The sequence below is a fragment of the Pantherophis guttatus genome, chromosome 1 (genome assembly GCF_059756535.1).
Source record: "Pantherophis guttatus breed Tessera chromosome 1, ASM5975653v1, whole genome shotgun sequence".
Taxonomy (NCBI): domain Eukaryota; kingdom Metazoa; phylum Chordata; class Lepidosauria; order Squamata; family Colubridae; genus Pantherophis; species Pantherophis guttatus.
This window is the reverse complement of record NC_142063.1, coordinates 117,819,711-117,846,297: the sequence shown is the minus strand read 5'-3', so window position 1 is coordinate 117,846,297 and position 26,587 is coordinate 117,819,711. Positions and strand designations below refer to the sequence as shown.

The following is a 26,587-nucleotide window of genomic DNA, read 5'->3' as shown; positions in this document are numbered from 1 at the left end:
TTAATGGAGTCATTAATGTATACAGGCCACTCTTCCAAAAAACAGAGATCGGATTAATTTGGGGTGACTTGCTCTTGATAAACCCATGCTGGCTCCTGCTATGTGCTGCATTGTTTTCTAAATGACAAACAGACTGTTTAATAATCTGTTCTAGAGTTTTGCCTGGTATCATTGTCAAGGTGACCACTCTGTAATTACTCAGGTCCTCTCCCCCCCCCTTTTTTTTTTGGAAAGACAGAACAACAAACAGTATTTATCCTACTTCGTTTCTCTGGCATATTGCCCATCCTCCATGATTTCCCAAGGATCACAGAAAGAGGCTCCAAGATAAGATCTGCATGCTCCTTTGAGCTTCTTGGATATATTTGATCTGGGGAATAAAACTCATCCATAGTAGCCAAACAGTCCCTAACCATCTTGTTTGCTTTTCTCAGTTCTTCTGTTTTGGTCCATTGGAACATATGGCTGTTCCCCTTTAGGGAGGGAGGGAGGGAGGGAGGGAGGGAGACTGAAGCAAAGAAAGAACTAAGGCGCTCTGCCTTTTGCTCTTCACCTGTAACCATCCTACCATCATCCTCTCCTAACAGCCTGCGCCCACCCTTTCCTTTTTCTCCCTCTTATGGTTGACATGGCTAAAAAGCTCTTTTTGTGGCTTTCCTTGCAAACTTGAGTTTCTTTTCCCCTTAAGCATTTCTAGTTTCCGCAAGTATTAGTTACTTAATAGCATGCCTCCTTTGTGATTTCATCCAGTTTCTATTCCCTATACAAATTCTTTTCAATAGCTCAGTCGAAAAGCCCCTGTGTATCCATTGTGGTTTCCTAAATTATTCCCTCCCTACTTTTTCTTCTCTTCTGAGTGGTGTGTGATTGTGCCTCTAGCATTCTATTGTTTTTTTTAAGTTCCCAACTTACCTATGTTCCTTTGACCTGAGGATTTTTTTCCATGGGACCTCATCCAATACACCTCTAAGCCAGTGGTTCCCAACGTGGGGCCCACGCCCCACAGGGGGGCAATTTGATTTTTAATGGGGGCAATTTGAACCTTGTTTAAACTAAATTAATGGGCTTTTAGGCTTCCTCTGCAGTGAGTAGAGTTCATTTTTTGAGTAAAGTAAGGATTATATGTCACAGGGGGACAGAGGTGGGTTCTACTTATCTTTACTACTGGTTTGGAATGGGAGCGTGCGCGCTTGCTTCACTTGCGAACATGTGTGCGCTTCTGCGCACGCGCAAATCATCAATTATGAAGTCCTGGCAGGTAAGCGGAGCCTTCTGCCACTTTTACTACTGGTTCTAAAGAACCGGACAGAACCGGGAGCAACCCACCACTGCAGGGGGGGCATCAGGATTTTAGAGATGCTTAGGTGGGGCACGGCCAAAAAAAGGTTGGGAACCACTGCTCTAAGCTCCCTGAAGTTCGTTGTCTTGAAGTAAAAAATGTATGTGTGACTCTGTATGTATGATATACTTCCTTTTGCGGTAAGAGTGATTCTTGAAGCACAAGGCTGTGGTCATTTCCATCCATGGCCTCACTATTTCCAATTCCTCAACCAGTTCTTTGCTATTGTTTAGAACCAGACCTGGAAGGGCTGTTCTCCTGATCTGTACTTCAACTTCCTAAAAAAATGAGGCAGTCGGCAAGAACTACTGAGGAATTTGGGGGATTTTGCATCCTTAGTTGATCTTATTTTCCTTCAGACTTGAAAAATAGCAGATCTCCTGTTATTATTACAGATCTCCTCCCTAAAAGTTCTGTCATCTGGTCCAGGAGGGCTTTGTTCAGATTTTTTTTTGTCTGATTCAGCAATCTCAACAATAGATTTTTCTCCTATGTATTCTCAGCCAGATGTTATTGCTGAACCCTTAGGCTGAAATCCGTGAATTGCTACAGATGTATGTACTTCCTCACATATATTGCCTCCTCCCCTTTTTTCAGATCTATTAATTTTGTATAAATCATAGCCTTCTAGCTTTGTAATCCACTTGTTAGTTTCATCTTGCCAGGTTTTACTAATGCCTAAGACATACTCACCTTAGAGAGAGAAGGAGGAAGTGATAACTATAAATGATGGCGAGTATATTGCTCTGTGAATGGAAAATGTGTGAATGGATGGAGATACACATTGTCCATGAACTTTGGGCTATATATTTCTTTCTTTTGTTTACCTAATGCACTTTTGGTATATAGCAGTGGTTCTCGGTCTTTCCTTCACCATGGTCCTCCTTTAAATACTTTTTGTGTCCATGGACCCCCAAGACTTAACTCAAGATTTAAATCATAGCATTTCTTCAAGCATTCACAGATCCCCTGGGATGACATTGTGGCCCCCCAGGGGTCTGCAGACCACAGGTTGAGACTGTATTTTTAATGGGCAATGAGTGCCCCCATCCATTTATACTTCACTCTAAAAAAACAACAACCAGGAATTATTTATATGATGACTTCACAAAATTTTCAGGGTAGCTGAAATCCCAATTTTCAAGCTTGGCTTTATTGAGCTTGATAGAGGGGAAAGAAAATAGCTTCCAGCCTGATGAAAATGTGTGAGTGTGATATGGTTGAGCTGAAATAACAAGTGCTGAGAATGCTGTGAACTATCCTAAGACGGCCGTGTGGGAATGTTGATCAGTAGCAATTTTGCAAGGGATCTAGAGCAAGAGCAGGCAATTCTAACCCCCCCCCCTGCAATGAGTGGGAGCTGCTATACTTGTGGTGGGTATGGACATACTGGGGGGAAGTTATTTATTTCTTAGCTGCTCATAGTACAGTACTGCAATATTGTGACCTTTGGCAGTTTACAAAATCAAAACATCCATACATCTGCAGTTATGACCAAAGCTACCATCTCTCCCATCTAAACTTAAATAAGTACACCCAACTTTCTACTTCCCATGTTTGTCTCATGAGACCCATATGCATAGTAAAATGAAATACTTGTTTGGCCAAAGTACAAGATAGCTAGAGTATAAAGCGTGTGGGAATAGTTCTTCTCAAGTGCTCGGCCCCAGTGGTGGGTTCCTCCCGGTTCAGCCCGGTTCGGTCAAGCTGGTAGCAGTGACAATATGACGTCACCGAACCGGTTCTCTTTGTTTGGGACCTAGGCCCTCCCGCCCCGCCCCCCACATTATTCTTACCTTTTATTTGGCCCCGCCCCCAATCTATTTGCTGCCTCCCAAGTCCCAGCTGATCGGCTAGAAGGAAAAAAAACTGTTTAAACTCTTGCCGCGGGGCTTCAAAGGGCCACCCTACAGCTGATCAGTGTTAAAAGGCAGTGTGGTGGTAGACCAGTGCACTCCAAAAACAAATGGGTAGACCGATGCCTCCAAAAACAAATGAGTAGACCGGTGCCTCCAAAAACAAATGAGTAGACCGGTGCCTCCAAAAACAAATGAGTAGACCCGTGCCTCCAAAAACAAATGGGTAGACCGGTGCCTCCAAAAAGAAATGAGTAGACCGGTGCCTCCAAAAACAAATGAGTAGACCCGTGCCTCCAAAAACAAATGAGTAGACCCGTGCCTCCAAAAACAAATGGGTAGACCGGTGCCTCCAAAAACAAATGAGTAGACCGGTGCCTCCAAAAACAAATGAGTAGACCCGTGCCTCCAAAAACAAATGAGTAGACCCGTGCCTCCAAAAACAAATGGGTAGACTGGTACAGCCCTGCAAGCAGTTAAAAGCCTGGTAGGCCATTACTTCTGCTAAATCCTAAAGAATTGTCACATGACCATCAAACCACGCCCACAAAATAAGCCACGCCCACAGAACTGGTAGTAAAAAAAATTAGAACCCACCCCTGCTCTGCCCCCCCGATCTGTTGAGCAACCAGCAAGGATGACTTGACTTGGGTACATATGTAGGCTGCAGTCAAAATCCCTGAAAAATGTATATGACTTGTAACCCTGGGGATGCCTGCCAGTGATCTAGTCCATGTGGAGATAGCAATTTCCTTTTCAGCATGGTATGTTATTCTAAAGCAGGTCTGTCCTGCCCATGCACCTTTTCACTCCTAGATACAGCCATTGAAGATTTCCAGGAACGCTGTATCTGTCCCACGCCATGTAATTTGACCCGCTACGGCAAGGAGATTTCCATGGTACGCATTCCCAACAAGGGCTCAGCCCGGTACCTTGCTCGCAAATACAACCGCAATGAGACCTATATCCGGTGAGTATCATGTTGCTGAGGAGTACCTGAAGAATTCAGATAGTAGCTCAAGTCAGTGGGCAAACTTCCTAGACTGTGGTGGTGGCACAAAACTACAGCAGATAAGGCCTGGAGGCCTCTATGGAGGGATATATGGAAAAGCTCTGCTTGTAAATCTTCTCTCTCCTCCTTCCGTTATTCCCACTGTCCTAAGGGAGAACTTCTTGGTGTTGGATATCTTCTTTGAAGCACTGAATTATGAAGCGATTGAACAGAAGAAGGCATACAATCTGGCAGGGCTTCTGGGTGAGTGATTGAACAGAAGAAGGCATACAATCTGACAGGGCTTCTATGTAGGCTTCTTCTCTGCCATTCCCCCAAGGTGAAGCTTCAACCCTGGGAGCAAAGCAAGTGCTTTGAGGAGGCAAGGATTGTGTGAGCAGACAAAAAGGGTGAGCGAGCGAGTCTCGTTTTGACCCAGGATGGCTTCGGCTGAGGACTGTTACCAGAGCCGTGTTGGGTCTTATAGCAACTTTAGTGGCCCTTTCTGATCCTGAGCTAAGAACTGCAAGAAGGCCGTCTAGCAGGGGTGAAATCCAGCAGGTTCTGATAGGTTCTGGAGAACTGGTAGTGGATATTTTGAGCAGTTCGGAGAACCGGTAGCGGAAATTTTGAGTAGTTCGGAGGACTGGCAAATACCACTTCTGGCTGGCCCCAGAGTGGGGTGGGAATGGAGATTTTGCAATATCCTTCCCCCAGGAGTGGGGTGGGAATGGAGATTTTACAGTATCCTTCCCCTGCCACACCCACCAAGCCATGCCCACAGAACCGGTAGCAAAAAAAAATGGATTTCACCACTGCCGTCTAGCCTCCATAACTGGTGGCACCTCCTCCGAGCATTCCTTCCTTTAGAAAGTCTCCACAGTGACAGAGAAGAGGGCACCTAGATCAGGCTTCCAGAATTCGCCACAAGGCACCACCTATTCAAGAATTGTGGTACCTGTGGCTCGCCTATAGCAGCATTTGCACCTATCCCTCCTTCATCTCCTTCTGGAGGAGACAGAGAGAATCCTGGAGTGCTCCCAAAAAAGAAGTGGGATGATGATCCCAGGGAAAGCAGAGCCATGTTTGCCATCCAGCTGTCAGACCTGGAAGCCATCTTTTACTTCAGGCCTGCCACATTTTCTGTTGTGGGAACCTTGGGGGGGGGGATTGTATGGAGTGTGGAGGATATATAGTCAAAATAACATTCTTTCTCAGAGAGTCAAGGCCGCCTTGCCCTGCAGCTGCGATGAGGTGACTGGGAGGTATCTCCAGATTTTGGATGGTGCCTGATTGGATCATGTGATGGATATGTGGGTGCTGGGCAGGGACTTGAACTTTCTTTTAGGTGGGGAAAACCTGGAAACTTTCAGATTCGGGTTTTCCCAGATGTGCCAATATGACATCTCTAATAAAGTGGAACTTTGAGGAAGCTCAAGCCTCGGAGTCTTATTTCGTTGGGGGTGTTACTTAGAACCCTGACACCAGCCTTCAAACCCCATCACCCAGTCCTTCCCAGCTATCAATACAGGGAGTCCTCGACTTACAACAGTTCATTTAGTGACCATTCAGAGTTACAACAGCACTGAAAAAAGGGACTTATGATCATTTTTCACACTTACACAATTCTTTTAGCCTCCCCCTGGTCACATGATCAAAATTCAGATGCCTGTCAGATGACTCATATTTATGACAGTTACAGTGACCTGAGGTCCTATGATTTCCCCCTTTGCAACCTTCTGACAAGCAATCAGTGGGGAAGCCAGATTCACTTAACACCCGTGTTGCTAACTTGGAACAACTGCAGTGATTCACTTAACAATGATGGCAAGAAAGTTTGTAAAATGGGACAACGCTCACTTAACAAATGTCTCGCTTAGCAACAGAAATTTTGGGTCCAATTGCGGTCGTATGTCGACGACTACCTGTATTTTCAACTCCTGGCTGGTTACTTTCAAGATGCCAATCCTTGTCCTCTTCTTTGTCCACTAGGGGACATTGGAGGCCAGATGGGCCTCTTCATTGGGGCCAGTGTCTTAACCATCTTGGAAATCTTGGACTACATCTGTGAGGTAAGAACCCACTCAGAAACAGAGTAGGCTGGGCTGGAAGGAGAAAGTTGTTGCACTGGAAAAGTGGAGGAAAGCCAAATTTCTCCTGCCCTGTACTAAATCCAATTCTGTCACTAAATGATGAATCCTCATCTGTTCGTCTATGGAGATTCTCAGTCATCCAGCTCATGGTTGTCCCAAAGTTGCTTTTTCAAGCGACAACTGGACTTTCTGGGTTTTTTTCTTTGAAGGCATTTCGCTTCTTGTTAAGGAATTGGCAGAGCAACCCTTGAGTAGCAAGGGTGTGCACATGAAAGCGATAGAGAGTAGTTAGGAAATAACACAGCCAACACACAGATACACTGAGTTGTGTTTACTTTCAGGAAATAGTAATAAGGCACAGTCCAATAAACAGTTCAGGTCATACACATATAAAGCAGTAAATATCAAACAATAGTCCAGGGATAATCCAATAACAAAGTCTTCTTACCAGTCGTTGTAGTCATACACGATAAACAGTTGCAAACAGTAGCAAAGAGCAGTAAAAAGCACACAGCAAACAGCAAAGATATTAGCAAAGAGAAACAAATCAGGTTTCTAGCTCCCTTTTAAGGACATTGGCTACAGAGCTAACCAATCAGGACACAGTATGATGCAATACAGCAATATAGCAGTCTTAAAGCTATATTTCTGGTTTATATATTGCCAACCCAACAAGTTAGGTAAAATCATTTCCTAACACTTCTTATCCAAGAAGCATCCGAGAGCTGAAGTAGCTTCTTGGATGAGAAGCAAAACGTCTTTAAAGAAAAAACCAGAAAGTCCAGTTGCCTCTTGAAAAAGCATCTTTGGGACCTCGTCTTTTTGAGAGTTATGCTGACTGACCTCAACTGTGAAATAAATACCTCTTCCTAGAGCAAAGGGCTGAGGGACCTGGAATCTAGCTGGATTTCTGATTCTGGTTAGCCCCAATTGACAGGACCAGTAGGTGGGGTGATCAAAGCTGAAGTTCAACTATATTGATAACCATGATCTGCACTGTGTGGGTTTTGGGTGGTGGAGTGGGGATATGTGGACAAAGGGCCCAAAACGGACAAGGTCAGGATTTTGTTTTTCTGGAATTGGGAAAGTTTTTGTATATTTCTTACTGCAAAGAGACAGGAAACAATGACTTTGATTTTCAGCAGTCATGTTCAAAGGATGTCCTGAAGACCATCAAACAACAGGTTCAGGCTACATACCATCCAGGCTCCAGAGGAACAAACTGTGTTTTTGGATTTGACTTTCTGTGTTACATGAACCCAGACAGTAGTAGCTTATTTATTAAAATACGGTTAAACAAATCATAGTGTAATATAGTAGATGAACACACTATTTATGCATTGAAATGTATGTGCATAATGTACTGTATTTATGACTTAATATGTCTATCTACTGCTTCTTAGAATGAAGCAACACGAAGAGGTTTATAATTAAAGCAGCTATAAAATAGATGCAACAGTATAAAGCAACATTCGGTGAACCTTAAAATATATTCAATAAGAAGTAGAGGAGGGGCATTTTTCCACTCTTCAAACAAAAGAGGCTTGCTGGCAATATTTCCCACTATCTGTGTCCTCAGATTACCAGCTAAACAGTGAAGAATGCAATCAGAAGCCCCAAGCCTTTGATGAAAGACCCCAAAGGCTTTCAAAATTGACCCATAAATTGTACCTTTACAGTGGAGAAATTACTAAGCGATGGGTAGTAATTTTACCAACTGGCAGCCCTGATTGCAATGGCCTAGACACCTGGACAATCAATCAGTCAATTAATAAATCAATCATAATCTTACATTTTAAAAAATAGAGATCTCTTTTATTCTGACTAGATGGCTCAATGGCTAAAACACTGAGCTTGTCGATCAAAAAGGTTGGCAATTCGGCAGTTCGAATCCCTAGTACAGGTCTCCCGCGTGAGCAGGGGGTTGGACTAGATGACCTCCAAGGTCCCTTCCAACTCTGCTACTGTTAAATACTGTTAAATGTTAAATATTCCTGGTCCTCTGGCACATGCCCTACCAGAAGGCAGCCTGTAGCCTTCCAAAGCTCTGTACCTCTGCTTTGCAACATTGGGCCTTTGACTGAAACCCCACTGGCCCACGTGGTGAGCTTGATGAGCAATGGAAAACTAGAGAAAGGGATTTATTTGTTTAATTTAATTTATTGTCTGCCCATCTCGTATACGACGACTCTGGAAGCCTTGCAACATAAAAAACATTGAAAAAAGCCATTGAAAATAATCAAGGGTTACAGTTATTTTTCTGCAATACAGCCACCTCAGAAGCCCTGCTGTGGTCATTCTCCCTCTGTCTTTTGCTGTGCTCCAGGTGATCCGTGACAAGGTGGCCCATGGCCTACGGCGCCCCAAACCTGCCCTGAAGAAGCCTTCGGGCAGTATTGCCACTCTGGGACTGGAGGAAAACAAGGAGCAGGTATAACATAGGGTTCTTCCTCTCCCAAACTCACTCCTGCAGTTGCCAGAGAATTGAAGTAGGAAGGGGGCTTAACTGGAAGCAAGGAAAATGCCATTCAGATGAGCCTGAAGCTTTGAACCTAGTCAATTAAAGGTAAAATAAGCGGGGAGAGGAGGAGTGAGGGACACCGCCCGCTTCTGTATTTAATAGAGTGATATGCCAATTTTATGAGGATTTTGAAGGATTTTGTGGACCAGATGCAGCAAGCTGAGTGATTGTAGATATAATGAATTCATTTATCTATATTTATTTTTTATCTATTTATTTTTTATCTACATTTTAAAAGAACTATTCCACAATGTTGCCGTTTCTGTATATCTTAAGAAGTGCGCATCTCCTATCTTGGCAGCTGTTTGCAAATTATCCATCAGCTTCCCTCAGCCTGGATATCTCTAGACATGTTAATTTCACAACTGCCAAAATTCCCAGATCTGTTGGGGGCTGGTGCAGCCATGGTCCTTTGCAGGATTCCCCCCTCCCCCCCAAATTAACGGGCAAAGGTGCAACTTATGGTGTGGTAGTGAATTGTGTCACTCACGTGTATCATTACAACACACTGGCCCATTTTCCTTGTATGTATTCAGTTGGATATCTAGTTATACCATTTTTGTTATAAGTTTCCTATGTTCTAGAATATTCCATGCCCTAGATTCAAAATGAAGTTGCCTTAGACTGAATCAGATTCTTGTCCATTTCGCTTAATGTTGTCTATTTATTTACGAATTTGTATCCTGCCCTTATTACTTTTACAAATAACTCAAGGCAGTGAACATGTCCAACGCACTTCCTATTTTTCCCACAACAATAAACCTGTGAGGTGAGTTGGGCTAAGCGACAATGACTGGCCCAAAGTCACCTAGCTGGTTTCATGGCTAAGGGTGGGACATGAACTCATGACTTCTGCTTTCCAGCCTGTTGCCTTATTCATTAGACCAAACTGCCTCTATAATGACTGGCAGCTACTCTCCAAGGTTTTAGATTTGCCAGTCTTATCTGGAGATTTCTGGGCATAAGCCTGTGATCTTTGGTCAACAAAGTAGGGCCAACCCTTGAGAGCCTCTCTATTCTTTTTGGAAAGATTTGTAATTATTTCTAATAAGAAGCAATGGAGTCTATGGAAAATGTCTTTTTGCATTGGGGACAAGTAGAAAGAAATATATTTGGACAGAGAAACTCAGTTGAGTTTAGCATGATTAATCAGCCAGAGTTTCATTAGTTAACCTAATACAAAAACAACAGCAAAAAGTCTTGATTGTATCAGGATCTATTTCTAATGATCTGGTGACATAGCAGATTGTACCGCCACTCCACCAAGATTTATAGAGCTTAAGTATTTGGTTATACTAATTCTACCCCTTCTTTTTCAAAAGGTAAACTTTAGGAACCAAGATCCTGACTGTAGTTTTCTACCTATGCCTGAAATCCTTAAGAATTGAAATCCAGGAAATTGTTCAAGTTCTAAAGCAGTGCTAAAACAGGTCATGGACAGAATGACTTACAATGAATTGAAGTGCTCCCAATCAACCAGTAGGGAGATAAAAAAATTAGGGACCACTTTGAGTGCCATCTTGGAGAGCTAGCGATAAAAATAGAATTAAGACTATTATTTAGGTTTTCCTCTCTAGGCCAAACACAAGAGACAAAGTCTAGAATTATGGCACTATAGAGTTGGAAGGGGCCATTTAGGTGAACCTTCTGCTCAATGCAAGAATCCAGATTGAAGACCCCCCCCCCCAATAAGAAGTTGCCTTCCCTTTGAACACAGCAAATGAAGTGAAGCCCACCACTTCTCAGGATAATGGCTTCCACTGCAAATGGTTTGTGCCATTTTTAATAGCACTTTTGAAGACAAGTCATTGAGCTATGAATAGCCATCATGCCAGATTGCTCCAACAATAAAGTTTACTTTAAAAAAAAAACAAGAAGACCATCCAGAAAGTAAGAGAATAGAAAATTTGCAATTTTGCTTATCTCAATCCTAAGTAAATATGCAGTCCAAATTACTCAGCTATATAGGTGCAATGATAATAGAACAATGTTTTAAAGAATGCCTAGCAACTCAAATAAATTGTATTTAAAGAAAAGATGTTGCATTATAGTAATGTTACAAACTCCTGTCTCTGATCATACCTTTTTTCTGGGGGTGGGGTGGGGGGAGTAGGTACATTACTACCTAATCACAGCGACAACAAAAGCTCAATTTCTGAATTGGTTTTTACCAGGCAGCAATCATTTCTCACCAGGGAAGATTAAAAAAAAAACAACTCCTGTTCATTTGTTGCTTAAAAATACCAAAAAGCAGGAATAGCCTTTTCTTGTAAAATTGGCAGATGATGCATGGTGTATTTTGGGTTACATTGAGTTTCTAGAAAGGCTAAATACTTGCTCTTCTTTTAATGAAAGTTCAGAATCTGAATTTACGCTTAGCGAGTGTGGAATGCACTTCTTGTAAACACCAATAACTACAACTCTTACACACATATTTTGTTTCCAGAACATGCACTGTTTGCTTTTATATGTAAGTTGAATGCAGCATATATATCTGTGTGTGGGAAGAGAGAAAGAGAAGGAAAATAATTCAGCTGTGATGGATCACTGATTAAGTATTTTTGGAACCCCTGCAGATAACATTTTGCTAAGTAAAAAAGATCGTACTGTTTATAAAACAAGTGAACTGGTGGAGGTAAGATCTTCTTAAGTTAGACTATATCATATCCAGGAAATTTAATGCAGCCAAACAGGAAAAAAAACTTCTTCTTGAGCTAGCAGAGAAGATTCACAATAATGCCTAGAATATAGGAGATGAAAAATTGTGAGGATCTGAATTGTTATATGATAAAACAGCAGACCTACTTTCAAGAGAATTTGAGATCTGAAGAAGATATCCATCCAAACCTATAACAGTAAATATAGGAAGAGGCACGTATATGGTGCTGTATGTTGAAAGGAACTACTATTAAAAAGAATATGTGCATTTTGCAGCAACTGGGAATTTTAGATGAAATGTGTCCTTCTGGAACAACCAAGAATTTTACAGACAAGGGATAACTGAAAGCAATGGCAGAGCAATTGCTGCCTAGTTGAAACTTATCAGGAGGCCCTTGCTGATTCTGGGGACCGTGATTTTGCCCGACCTCACCATCTCAACAGAGGTCTTCTGAAAACTTTCTTGACCGAAGACGTAACTATCTTTTAAATAATGTACACTTGGTTTACATACATTCTCCAAAATAAAGAACCAGAATCTTCACAACCTTGCTATCAACTCTTGAAGTCCAAAAGCCTTGGTAGTACAGGGGTTTAAGGCACCCTGTTATTAAGCTTATTAAGACCAGCTGCCTGCAATTACTGCAGGGTTCGAATCTCGCCAAGGCTCAAGGTTGACTCAGCCTTCCATCCTTTCTAAGGTAGGTGAAATGAGGACCCAGTTTGTGGGGGCAATAAGCTGACTTTGTATAAATATACAAAAGGATGAAGACTATTGCTTAACGCATTGTAAGCCGCCCTGAGTCTTCGGAGAAGGGCGGGATATAAATCAAATTAAAAAAAAAAAAAAAACTCTTCAAGGTAGGCCAGCCCAGGAAACCAATTTCACAAGTTTCGAGAAGAACTATATTTCTTGATGTAGTTTGTGTTTTCTCTTCCCTCTCTTATATCCTAGGAGGGGTTAAGGCAGAGCCAGCCTGAGTTTCTTCTTAATGTTTTCATCGTTTCCAGGCTTGAAACATGTTCTTGTAACTATCTCTTCATAATTTCTCTAATGTTATGAGATCTCAGGGGGTCTGTAGAGTAGAGGGATTTAACTCTGGCCTGGAGAAGGTGGTGGCAGAGGGGAAACAGTTACTCAGAGCTGGGAAAATAGGAAACATGAGAAAGTGGCTCAGAACAGTCCCCTCCCTCTTGACCTCATTGTCCTTAAAAAGGGGGTCAATGAAGATTTTGAATATGCTTTCAAGATCTCTCAATATGCCCTAGGAGGACAATAAAGTCACACTCCTGAAATCCCTGCGACAAGTCTGTTTCTTGACCTTGCCTACTTGAAGAGTTGATGGATGTAGATGTTAAACTCGCATAGTCCTTGATTTATGACTGCTTGCTCAGCGACCATTCACAGTTACAATGAACCCCCAAAAGGGACTTATGATCCAACTTCAACGTTCCAAAGTTTCCCTCCCCCCATCATGTGACTGCATTTTGGGTTTCTTGGCAACCAGCCCACATTTAAGACCATTTGTGTTGGCCTGCAGTCACATGACTGCAATTTACAATGGTTTTGCCAGAAACTAGCATTTACTACCAGTTTCTGGCAAAACTGCTCCATGGTAAACAATGGGTTCACTTAACAACTGCTGTGTTTGCTTAACAACCACTGTGTTCAGTTAATGTTGGTGTTTGCTTTATGATCACAGCATTTGCTTAACAATTGCTGTGAAAAAATAAAATCATAAAATCAGGTCTGGTCACTTGGTTTATGATTGCTTTATGATCGTCACAACTTAACTACCATAATTGCCAGGATCAATTACAGTTGTAACTCAAGGTCTCCTGTAGATTTTCCCACAACAGTAGTTTTTGCAAAAGAAATGAAAATAGTCTGGAGAATAGCCAGTTGCAAAGAAGGTAGGGACAAATGTAATTGAGCAAATCAATCTAATTTAAAAGAACAACTGTTCTAAAAAGTCAACTATCCAAAACTGTCACTGGACAGAATCCTCATTATTCCACAGAGCTTTAGACTCAGAAGCTAGAAAAGGTTAAGCTGATGATACTAAAATACAGTTGGATTTTGCTGCTGGACAGCTGGAAAAAACTGCAACTGTTCACTGGCCTATGAAAAGATGTTATTCGGATACAATCAGGTGCTGATAAAACTCAAACCTCATGCAAGAAAGAAGCTGATATGGCCACTGAGCAGCAGAAAAAGTGGGCTGGGGATGCATAAAATCTAAGTGGAGCTTATGTTTGCCACGTTCCCAAAATGTGGTGTCCGAAAGCAGAACTGAAAGGTTAGCCTGTGTTTATCCTGGCCATTCTTCAGAGCTATAAACACAATCCTGTGCAGTTTTCTACAGAGTTCTTGATTGTGAGAATCAGGACAAGGTTTCTAGAATATGTTTCCTGTGTTTCTCTAATGCACCTCAACTCATAACATAAATAGAAATGCAGTCTTCACATGCCTCTGTTATTCTGTTTTGCAAACGGTGTATTCAGCCAGTGGGATCCTCCTCCTTGTCAGGGATCAAGATAAGCATTTGGAAAAGAGGGCAGCGATTACTGGGGTCAATTGAGCCTTGAAATTGAGGGAGCTAGATTAAGAACTGCGCAAAGTCATAATGCAGTTATCCTGAACAAAACGTTTTGTCTATAGAACAGTGAGAGCGAGCCTTGTGCTTTGTTTCTAAAAATGGGAAGCCTCACAACTGAACGCTGTTCCAATTCTACCGTTATCTGTTTCACCTTTTTGTATAATTGTGTATTTCTATTCCTGGAACAATTTGTATGAAGTCAAAAGCAAACACCAGGGATGAGTATACAAAAGATGGTACACCTTTCCCCAAAACGGCAGTGTGAATTCACGCCTGCCTATTTTTGCAGTCCTAAAATGTTATTCTGGCTGCCCCATTGCTAATATATTGAAGAGGCATTTTGGAAATGAGAGAATTGGTACAGCTTTTGTGGATTGTTCAGAGACTCATTTTCCTGTGAACCATAGCAGACACTTACTAAAAGGAGAAAAATATTCAAGATCCATAAGACGGTTTGGCTAATGGCCTCATTACCACTATTGGCACTTTTCCCACTGAGCTAAATGGAAAGAGAAATAGATGGCACAGAAAGGAGGAGAGAATATCAGGGTCAATCCACTGAGTTAGCTACCAAGGCTTTCTAATAGTTTTGTTCTTGTTTCCAGAGAAATTCCTTATGTTCTGGTAACCTCAGCATTTTGTCACGGAAATAAATGTTTCAGAATTTTTGGAGCAGGAAGGGATGTTCTTACAAAGTATTGTACATATAATAAAGTGTTCCTAATACCATCAGTATCTGATCTCCATTATGTGACTTCCCCCCATGAAATGAAGATAGCTGCTGGAAATTAAATCACATTCAGCTCTACTGATTATTTGGTCTTTTGGAAAACTGCACTGTGCAACTCCTTCTTGCTCAAAGCATAGATTCTAAAACCAAGGAAAAATGATCAACAGTCTAAGAAGTATGGTTTTTGTGTGTGTGTTTTTTTAAAGGCAGTCATAATAGCAGAGATTGCTGCTACAGAAACACTCTTAAGTTTCCATCTCTGGCTTTGCAGAGTGTTACATTCCTGCCTGTTTCTGCCCAGACCAAACAAAGAAGATTAATGTGGAGCCAAATTGCCTCTGCTGTGTCATTAATGGGATCCCAAAACCAACATAGAGGAGCTGTTGTTTGTATCCATTTGTAAGGGTTGCCCTACCATCAATTCAGCGCAGAGAAACATATCCTCAAGTTTGCAGGAAACCAGGGAGGAGCCTGATCATTGTTGGTTTAGATGGATGGTTCAAATACTGGGATTCAGTACAGTTGCTGCAAAACAGAAAATCCAAGTAGATGCACACAAGGAAGATTGAAAGTGTAGAAGAGGCTTCTCACGATTGATGGCTTGTGGGAACAGACTACCTACCATTCCCTGTGAGAGCTATCATTGCTGTGACCGACAAGTGATAGCTATCAAAGATTATGGATGAACTTGGACAATGACCTAAAAAAATGTGATTCAGAAAGATGGTCTCTTAAGTTAATAGGTGTATGTCATGATTAATTAAGGATGAAGAGTAGAGCGTGATTTTTCATTTAGATTCCAACTTTCAGGCAAACTGTTGGCTCCTTCTGACCAGACTGGCTATATTTGGTGAGATCTCAATTTTCTGGTGAGCCATAGATTTTTTTTTTTTAAACAAGTTTTATTGGGTTGTTTTCTTTTCTCCTCTCCCACCTTCACCTACATCTTTCTTTCTTTCTTTTTTTTTTTTTTTGAACAGAGTGTTGGTCGTTTCTTATCTTATACAATTAGTCAAATTCAAATACATTTTACTCAATTACAATTTTTGTCAATATCGTCTTCCCCCCTTTCCTTTTTTTTGAATATACCTCAGTATTTCTATACTTGCATACATAAACACCTTCTTCATTTATCCCTAAATTCTAACTTTACTATTTGTACATATTTATTCCCTTTTTTATTTAAACAATTTTATTCTCTTTTATTCTTAAACAATTCATTCTTTTTCTTAATATATTTATATTTGTTTGTTCAAAGCTGCCTTTCTTCCACTTCATCTTTTTTTTTATTGTGCAGCAATCTTTCTCCTCAAACCTAGCCTCTCCCTCTTCTCCTTCCAACTTTCTTTCCCCACCTTCTTCTTCTCTTCTCTAATTCCCCTTCCCTTCTCCTTCTCCTCCTCTCTTCCCCCCTGTCTTACCTTTTCTCCTACTCTACTTTCCCTTCCCTTCCTTCCTCCCTACTCTTCCGTCCCTCTCTCTCCTTCCTCCTCCCTTCCAATTCCTTCATCTCTCTCTATTGCTGTATTCATTTTCAATTTAATGTTTTCCATTGTGGAGTTCAGGCAACCCCGATCCCTTATCTTCTTAATTATTAACAATATATTTCCTCTTGTTCTCTTTTTTCCTTCAAATCTTTATTCAAATAATTTTCTAATCGCTTATCTTTTTTACTTTTACCAATATATTTTTTCTGCTTTACTTCTTGCAAGTATAACATTTAAATCATTTTTATCATTTCAATTTCATTCAGTTTTACATTCAATTTCAATCATTAAATATATTTCTCAAAACATCTTAACATTAAATTTCCACTTATTCAAATGTATATTTATAAAGCGCATCTTAATCCTTTCTCATTTTACCCAATCCAATTAGTTCTTAAAATATTCTTAATTTGTCTTCTTTTCTCTTTTTAATTATGTTTCAAATATATAGTTTGAAATATTCCAAAAATTACAATTTCCTCCAACTGGTTTATTCATATTGTTATCATTCTATAAACCTCCAATATTATTGAGCATGTGACATTTATTACAGTTTTCCCTTTGTTTCTACTTTTCTTTTCCTTTTTCGTATCTTTTCATTAATATTTTGTATCTTAAAATTGTAAAATCTTTGCCCTTTATTTCCCATTATTTTCCATCTCTTTTCCCTCTTTCTTATATTTCCACTGTAAATCCCAGTGTAATCATTTATGTTTTTAATATTTTTTCTTCTCCTCCACCCTCTTTTCCTTCTTTGCCTTTTGTTTTCCCTTCTTCTTCCTTTCTTTTGTATTTTAAATTTCTGCACTCTCCTATTCTGCCCTATATTTCCCATTGTTTCTCCTTTCTCTTTCCTTTTTTGTATCTTTTCATTGTTAAGCGCAGTATGCTTATTTTGTATTTTAAAATCATAAAATCTTTTATTTTGTCCTTTATTTCTTATCATTTTCCATCTCTTTTCTATCTTTCTTACCTTTCCACTGTAAATTTCAGTGTAATCATTTAAGTTTTTTATATTTTTCCTATTCCACCCTCTTTTCCTCCTTTGTTTCTTTTCTTTTTGTCCATACTTAATATTACAATTGTTTAATTTTCCATAGTCAGTCTCTTTGTCTTTGTCTTCTTCATTATCCCTCTCTCTTTCTTGTTTCTCATTAGTCATTTTCTTTTCATCTTCAGTGCATTCTAGCTCTGTCTTTGCCTCCTCAGATTTCGATTTTCCATGCAAATTTATAATCATTTCCTTTATCTCCACACACATCGTCTTTATCAGTTCGTTAAGTTCCTGTTCCATTTTATTCTTTCTGGATTGAATTATTCCAGTTTTAAGTCGCTTTAAGATCCCTCTTTTATAATCATCAAAGTCTATCCTCTTGTAGGCAAAGCGTATCCTCCTTAGTTCTCGCCAGTTATCTCTTTAAAAGTTCAAGGTTTCATTTCTTTAAAGGTTTTCTCAAAGTAAACAATTCCATGTCATGCCCTTCCTTCTCCTGGAGATGTCTCTCTATAATCCACAGTTCCATCGACTAATTAACAAATCGCCATTTTATTTGTAATCCACATCCATGTTTATTGAGTCATAAACGAGTAAAAAGCCAGTTTTCACCTCTTTTTTCACCTTTGTATACCACCAATCAGTTTATAATCCAATCCCAATTGAATCCAAGTTCCAGATTTACATTTCCATTTGTCAATCACTTTTAATTCTTTATTCGGGTTCTTCTATGGCACGCTTGTCATTCTCACTTTTCTTTCCATCCACCATCTCCCCTTCCCCACCACCACCACCACCACTATTTAGCCACAATTTCCCACCACCACTATTTAGCCACAATTTCCACACCGGGGTAATTTTAGTAATAGTTTAGTAGTTAAAAATATTTAGAATTTTCTTTTTATTTTTTGTGGGTTAGCCGATCACTCACCCAACACCAGCACTCTGTCCAAATCTTCCCTCCTGCACATCGCTTGCTCCAGAGGCTCCAGCTTCATGGTGATTCACTCTGATCGCCGCCCCCTGTCACCGGCTCGGAGAGAGTTTCTCAGGTTATCCAAGGGACTTGCCTGTCCCTCTTTAGACACCAAGCTGCCTCTCTTTCTTCGCTGTCCCTACAGGACAGCTTCGGTCTGAAGACACACACACACACACCGGTGTCGGTTCGTCTGGCTGGTTTTTGCCGAGCTCGTCGGAACCTGGCATTTTCCCAGCCAGTCCCACCGCGCCGCTTCCGGATTCTCCCACCATAGATTTAAGTTGAAGGTCCAGTTTCATACTTTCCAAAAAAAATTCTGCTTCCAAAATTTTAATTTTTTTTTCAACCTCAGCCTTCTTTGATAACAATTCTTGTTATGCTTATGTATTACAATACGTAATATTGTAATACTATTGTATTAACAACTGCATTTCTCTCCATAGCAGCCTTTGTGCCTAATTTCCTCATTGCTCATTCAACTCAATCTTCTTCTGTTCAACACAGTTCTGCTCCATTGTAAAATAGCCCTTTTCCACTCTCAGATGGAACCAGAATTTTCATATAAAGGAAAGATATGTTTATATTGTAGCATTTAATCCCAAACATCCATGCACATCCACTCCTTCAATAAGAACTACTCATGCTTTTGCAAAGAGGCAAGATGTAGTGTCTAGTCTTATCTTCTTAAGACAACCATCCATGAACGAATGCTTCCATGGAGAGCATCTGTTCCTGGGGACTAGACTTGTTTATCCCCTGAAGGAGAACACATCAGGAAGGACTTCGGGAGATGATCATAACATTTAGGCAAGGTTAATATGACTCTATAGAGGGATGCGGTGGCTCAGTGGCTAAGACACTGAGCTTGTCAATCAAAAGGTCAGCAGCTCAGCAGTTCGAATCCCTAGCGACATGTAATGGGGTGAGCTCCCGTTACTTGTCCAAACTTCTGCCAACTTAGCAGTTCGAAAGCACGTAAAAAATGCAAGTAGAAAAATAGGGACCACCTTTGGTGGGAAGGTAACAGCATTCCGTGCACCTCTGGCATTTAGTCATGCTGGCCACATGACCGCCGAGATGTCTTCAGACAGCGCTGGCTCTTTGGCTTTGAACCGGAGATGAGCACCACCCCCTAGAGTCGCGAACGACTAGTACATATGTGCGAGGGGAACCTTTACCTTTAGTATGACTCTGCACTTCCTCTGGCCCTGCCATTAGCCAAGCACTTGCAACCTCATCATTGATTTTCTCATTTTACAAAGACTCAGGAAGGCAGCAGCAGGGAGGAATTTCAGGACACCAAAAAAGAAAAGGCAGCCAGGAGGAAAGATAGGATTTTATGAAAGCCTATTCTAGCCCTGCAAATCCTGAAGCTGGCTCTGTGTGTTTTGCATAAGGGAAGCAAGCAAGCAAGCCCTCCTGTATTGCCCTGCTGGCCTGTAATCTTACAGGAACATGTTGGGGGAATGAGTGGCATAGACCATATGCCTGTATGGTGTAAGCTGATCCACTGCTACATCCAATATCTCAAGAGTCTGATGTGCTATAAAGATAAAATACAGCCGGCAAAGGCATTTGAAGGCTCATCAAACGTGCCAAGTTTTAGCTGGCTCTGGAGCTGTCGGATGAGGAATATCTAATTAGCAGCTGACTTTACTTTAATTTCCTGCTGCTGCCAACATTTAAGTCAATAAAAAACGAGAAATCTTTGAATGCAACATGGTTGCAGTACGAGCTGTAAATAAAGCCACAGCTTGAAAAGTCCCCAAATGAGCCCTCAGGCAGTGAAAAGCCCCCTGCCCCTCATTCCCCTCCCCACCGTTGAATGAGTTACTTGGTTACCACTGGACCTCTGAATAGGCCTCTGAAAGACCAGAAGGGGAAGGCTGTTCTCATTACAGGGCAGTGGGCAGAGAACAAGGAACAAGAGCAAACATTTTCTATGGCACTGAAGGAGCTGTGGGTTTATGGGCTTAAACCCAGGCCCAATCTCTTTGGAAGAAGTCCTTGTTCTTGGCTCGATTCTGAATCTGAAAGCTGCAGCTGATGATGTAGATGCTGCCTTTGTATGAGGTTCCTTGGGGAGCCTTACAATGAGTTGGGTCTTCCCTACGAAGAAGTCCCTTCTGTTTCTCACACTCAGGTTGACTCCATGCGAGTCAGCCTTAAAGTGATAGGAATTTAGCTAGATACTGTCCTACATTTGATTGTTTGGAGGGTAACGGGGCAGCTCCCCAAAACATCTGGGCATGATTTCAGGTTTTTAATCATTGCTCTCTGTATGTCTGTGTTGGGGAGGGGATACCTGTTACAGTAGCTATATATAGTTGCGTATTTGTGCATTGTTTCAGCTTTGATTTTATATTTTGGATGTGCTCAGATTTATACGAATCGAGATGATAGACCAGAACTCCAAGATAAAGCTTATATTTGATTTATGCACAGAAAGTCCTTTGTTCCCTCTCCCACACTTTTTGGCTTAAAATACAGTATCAGGAAGCTTGTTTTTGGAGGCTGAATTTGGGCAGGTTCCAACTGGTTGGTAGGGGTTTTGGAGATCGGACAGCAAGGGCAGATGGGAGGAAGGAAAAGCAAAGGAGCAAGATCTGTCTTACGGCATTGGCTAGTTGCAATCTCCAGCCAAGTGTCTTTGAGTGTCACTGGGTCTGCAATGACTTGCAACTCCAGGTATTTTTTTTTTCTTTTAAACTTGTATACAAGAAAATTGAACAATTTATCCATTTCTACAAATAGGTGCAAGGCCAGAGATTTCTTTTGAGAAAGGGTTTTTTCCCCTATTTTTCACTTCTATTTTGCAGAGCAGGCTCTTTTCTCCAATGCAAAATGATAAAAGTCCTGTTCTTTATGGGGAATTTTCTTTCCCTCCCACTTTCTCTCTCTCTTCTCCTTTCCTTCAGTTAGATATATGTCAAGAGTGATCACACAGAATGAAAACAGAGAAAACATGGGGGATCCTGTGTCTGGCTACATCCCCATCAATGCCACATTTCCCCTGATTGCCCAACACGGGTACCCCAGAGGTTCTGAGTTGCCCCTGCAGCCTTTTTCAGACTAAACATGATGGAATAGCTCAGAGCAGAGTATATCAGACAGAGTAGATTTATGTTAGTGGGCAAAACCTCCAAGTCGGACGATGCCACAGATGCCTCCGATCAATACCTATCAATAGTAAGCAGTCAAAATAAGCTCCAACCTGCCTGGCTGCATAGCCACAGCACCACCTTGTGGACAGAATGGCAGGTGGCACGCAAAGCAGCAACGGTTTTGTTTCTTAACGTAAAGAAAAAAAAAGTGATGGCAATCCATTAAATGCCATAGTGCAGCGTATTTAAGAGCTAAGGTCACCTCATTCAGATCTACTGCTGGTCCTTCTCCGACTTCTCCAACTCCATCTTCAAAATCCCTTTTTACATGAAGCTCTTTTACATTAGTGTGCAGGGAGAGGCAGGACAAAGTACCAGTCCCTTGTCATATTCCAGAGATTTCAAGAATGGATCTTCAAAGCAAAGACTTGGTGCAGCCTTTCCAAGCAGTTACTGCAGTTGGGAGGAGCAGCAATTCTGCCTTCTCAGGTCCTGTTCTCACAAATGCAACATAAGATGCTGGTACAAATTGCCTGCCTTTGTTGTCTCGATGGACTGTGTATATGCTTGTATTTCAATACGTTTTTGGGATGCCCCATAAGAAATGCATGATGTATTGGATCTTTGAAAAGTTAATTCTGCTTTTTTTCTTACTTGGTAAAACTATTTCAGGCTGTCATGTTTTAAAACCCAGGAGAGCACTTTCTATTTTATCAGATCAGGATGATCAAGGACTGGAAACCCAGCTGTATGAAGGAAGTATAAGGAATCTGGGCATGTTTAACTTGCAAAAGAGAAGATTAAGGAGTGGTACGATAATGGTCTATAAATATCCAAAAGCTGTCACATGCAAAAGAGAAATTTATTCTCTGTTGAAATTTAGAACAGGACGAGAACCAATAAATTGAAATTAAAAGCAAAGAGACTTAAACTGAGGATCAGGGGGAGTTTTCTGAATATCAAAGCTGTTAAGCAGTGAAACAGTCTGCCTAGCAACCCCCTGACTGGAAGTTTTGTAAGGAGACTGGATTGATACCTGCTGAGACGATCCAGTGGATGTGGATAAGGTGCCGGCCTAGAAACCAGGAGATGGTGAGTTCTAGGCTTCCCTTGGCATGAAAACCAGCTGAGTCGCTTTTATCAATCCAACCCTCCTCATAGGGTTGTTGTTGTGGGAAAAATAGTCAGGTGCAATAGGTATGTTCTTGCCTTCAGTTCTATATATTTTTAAAATCAGAATAAAAATCTAATAATAGGTGTCACACACACACACTTCTAAAAAATACATAAATTGTTCTTGAAGATAGGAAATACAGAAGGGGCTTTGAAAAGGGGCACCTACAAAACACTTTAAAACTCTTACGGCTTCGTGTATCCTCAAATTATAACAGTTGATATAGGATCTCAATGACTTTCTTGGTTGAAAATTCCACTAACCCTGAAATTACTATTTAATCAACATAAATTATTCCCACCAACCTTATTTATACCTTCCCCTGAGTACTTTCCTGATCTTCCTCATAAATTTTCTTTTTTGAAAAACATTCATCCCTTGTTTCAGAGTTCATGGGTTCTCTCTGAATTTGATGGTGTGAAACATGCCAAAGTAGAGCTTTTCCCTATGAGGCTATCATTTAATTTCGTTTGTTAAATCACATAGTATGTTCTCAAGCATTTTATAGCCAAACTAACTAGTAATTATATCTGGAATTTTAAACTCATTTCAGGTGATGGAGTGTGGCATTTTTCCAAGCCTATATTCTTGCTCCATTGGGTCTCTTCCTCTCTCCCTTTCTTGCAGTTCCATTTTAAATCTTTGAGGAAAATGCAAATTTAACAGAAGTGGGAGAAGGGAAGGTAGAACATAGAGGGATAATGAAGCAGCACTGGAAATGATGAATGTTACTAGAGGTTGAGCAATGAGAAAATTGACCCAAGCAAACTAATAAAAGAAAGCAGCATAGAGTGAAGGCCTATTTCAAAATTTGGGTGCCATTTAAGAGTGGCTATTTGTCATATGGATCATAACTCTAGCTTCTATCTAAAATCCATTGTCTTCTCCTCTATCATGTATCTGTCTGTCTGTCTATCTATATCATCTATATCTTTCTGTTTATCATCTATTTATCATATTTAAGACCTGCCCATCGCCCTCATATAGGGACTCAATAATACTCAACAGTATTGAACTACAGCTTCCACTGTCCTGTACCAAGTAAAGTCTTGGCTTGATCTGATGGAATTTGAGTTCAACAATATCTGGAAGATCACCATTGCTTATCTCTGGTGATGGGGTGTTATCACTTTACTCTGCATTGCCTCTCTTTTCCGCATTGTTCAGCAACCTAGAAGAGGGGAAGAAGAGACTTAATTTTAACACCTTGTGTTTTTTTTAAATATATAATACTTTGTTTACCCACATGTTTCTTAGAAGGGTCACTTTGGTAAAATCTGCCCGTATCTCTTGCAAGCTTCTCTAATGTTGATCCTGGGATGAAGTTGCTAGGAAGATATGAACGAATGCTGTTCTCTGTTTTCTCTTACAGAGCTCCTGTGAGACCTTGGGCCGTCACTCTGAGGGCACCTACCCCACAGGCCTCCTGCCTAACCACCACCATCGCCACCACTACTCGCCCCAGGGGGTCTTTGAAGACTTTGCTTGCTAGTCTGACTCCCACATAGGGGAGAAGGGCTGCTAAAGTGGCTTTGGGCCCAGCACATTCCACCTGTGCTAATGGCCCTTCCTAGTCGATGCCAGACCAACCCATGTCCTCCCACTTCCCAAGGCTTTCCAAAAGCATCTTACACTTTTCACACCCCACCCCACCCAACCCTGGCCCTTCTCGAAGAATCGGTGCCCTCCCTCCCATACCGAAGCACAGAGGTAGGCTGAACTGCCAAAGTCAGGAGGCCTCTGAGCAGCTCCATCGATTCGAAATAAGCTCGGGGCAGTCGGCGCTCACCCTCAGAATAGGAGGAAAGACACTGGGGGAAATGGAGCATGCTGGAGAGTAGAGGTGCCTTCTCAAGAAAGAAAAGCAAAATTCTCCGGAGGCCCAGTCGGAAGGGACAAGACTGACCAGTCAATTGCTTACAAGCCTCTGTAGCCGAACCTCCTTTGGCTACAGACTCCACTTGGGGGAAAATGTTTTCTTTGTAGCATTTCTCACTTGACCCTCCTTTTCTCGCCAGCATTCGTATTCCTGGTTTTGCGCCCATCCACACACACACACACCTTTGCCCACATCCAGACCATTCAGACATGCATTAGTACCCTAGTCCAAACGTTACATGCACACAGAGGTGTCTCAGGGCAGAAATCAGGTTCTCTCTCTCTCAGTGTCTGCTGTTTGGCAGTGCCATGTCCCTGTTGCTCACGTATTGCTGCCCACACCGGGACTGTGTGTCCCACAACAGGGTTCAAGATCACAAATCCTGCTCTTTCAAGGGAGAACCAGGCTATTTGCCTTTACTGTACAGACTCTGGCCTGTTACCTCACCCCTCCTTGCATCTTTCTTCCTCTTTCACAACTGTAAATGTGTACATAAGTGTTTGGGGCCTATGGTTTTTAGGCAGCCACCCGGTCCTCTGTTGTTGCAGCTGCCCCCTGCTGGTGTTTCCAAGAACTGCTGGTGCTGTTAGGCACGTTAAGACATCAAAGCTCAGGTTCCCTCCAGGCCCAGCAGGAGATGGCTGTACCCCTGAGTCTCCTCAGGGACTCCCTTCCCAGATGTACAGACTTCTCACCACCTCAACTGTCCTTCCTTCCATCTGTCCTCTCTCTCCCAAAGCATCCAGGGTTCAAGTAGCAACATCCCTGGAAGAAGAATCTCTGAAGGCCCCTTGTAATACAGTGAGGAGTAAGGAGCTCCCACATCCCCTGTGATGCCAGTTGAAGCAACCCATTGTTGATATACGGGGACGGCTTCTCCTCCCAAAGTGTTGGAGAGGGATGTGTGTGGCAAATCCAAAGTTACAGTAGATCAAACCACCCAATCACTTTCTGGGGCAAAGGATGCCCAGCCATGGCCCTCAGATCCCAAGCAGCAAACCAGGAAGATCCTTACACCATTGTAAAACACCTGCCCCATGCCTAGTCAAGTGTCCCCCCTATGCCTACTAACGGGAATGCTGCCTTAGTAGTCAATGCCTACTAACAAGGCATTTTCAGAAAGGAAGGCGGCACTTGCACAAGAATATGCTGGAAATCCTCCTCTCGCTCCTATCTCTAGTGAGCACCAAGTGTCAAGGTATTTGACTGCAATAGAGGGAGCAGCCTAGGAAGGATAACATCCAAGCCATCCGCCTGAAAAAGGGAACAGCCTTTGGGTGTGGTGGGATGGGATGCGGACTGCCGACCAGCCTTGGATCTTCCTGGGAAAGATCCCTCCTCCCATACTTTTACTGAGCGCAAGTCGCTGTTTTACACATGTATAAATTTCTCCCAATAAAGAGGCACAGGTAGAACTCCAGATGTGTCTGTTATGGCGTCTTCAGCTAATCGACTTAAGCTAATAACGGGAATGCTGCCTTTTGTAATTTCTTCCTCTTCTCCTTCTTTTCTAATTTCTCCTGCAAAGCTGTCTTGCCACTAGAACAGCTGCCATCTGTATCCCCAAATTGATCTACTCTAACTTGAGAAATATAATTAAGGGCTGCCCTTATTAGTAACTGCTGGTTCTTGGTAGAGGCAACTCATGATGCCGCGGCACTTTGAACAGAATTCAAAGTGCTCTACTTATAGCGTGACTGTTCAGAGCCAAGCTACAATGGACTGCAGGCTCTGGGTTTTGTTCTAAGCAAAATATAGCAAACAGGGGTACGGTGGGTGCATTCTTTACCTTCATCGCAGAGTAATCAAGTTGAAAAACAAATCCAGATTTATGGAGAAACATTTTCTGATCAAAGGGTTCCATTTTCAAGCTGAATCCCAAACATTTTCGTTTTCTCAATCTTGCAACACTTTTACAAGCTCTTGGAGTTTGTCCCCAGCCCAAACATGCCAGATTTGTATTCCTCTATTGGTATTGTCGACATGAGTCGCGATGGCACAGTGGTTAGAGTGCAGTACTGCAGGCTGCTTCTGCTGATCACCGGCTGCCAGCAGTTTGGCAGATCGAATCTCACCAGGCTCAAAGTTGACTCAGCCTTCCATCCTTCTAAAGTGGGTAAAATGAGGACCCAGATTGTTGGGGGCAATATGCTGATTCTGTAAACCGCTTAGAGAGGGCTGT

At 41.7% G+C, this 26,587-nt stretch overlaps 1 protein-coding gene across 8 annotated transcripts in view; it reads left to right on the top strand.

Annotated features, from left to right (window-relative positions):
* ASIC4 (acid sensing ion channel subunit family member 4) overlaps positions 1 to 25,825 on the top strand; it is a 277,599-nt gene extending 251,774 nt beyond the window's left edge. For 4 of the 8 annotated variants that reach the window (XM_060687856.2, XM_060687855.2, XM_034433793.3 and 1 more), the window contains exons 6-10: positions 4,012 to 4,165; positions 4,359 to 4,450; positions 6,179 to 6,258; positions 8,606 to 8,710; positions 23,899 to 25,825. In XM_060687856.2, the coding sequence (XP_060543839.2) occupies positions 4,012 to 4,165; positions 4,359 to 4,450; positions 6,179 to 6,258; positions 8,606 to 8,710; positions 23,899 to 24,018 (551 nt within the window). In that variant the 3' untranslated portion in view covers positions 24,019 to 25,825. Of the gene's footprint in view, positions 1 to 4,011; positions 4,166 to 4,358; positions 4,451 to 6,178; positions 6,259 to 8,605; positions 8,711 to 10,122; positions 10,691 to 23,898 lie in introns of those variants that run through there. The other 4 variants (XM_087883772.1, XM_060687857.2, XM_087883786.1 and 1 more) reach the window with 1 other exon arrangement.
* Positions 25,826 to 26,587: the final 762 nt, after the last annotated feature.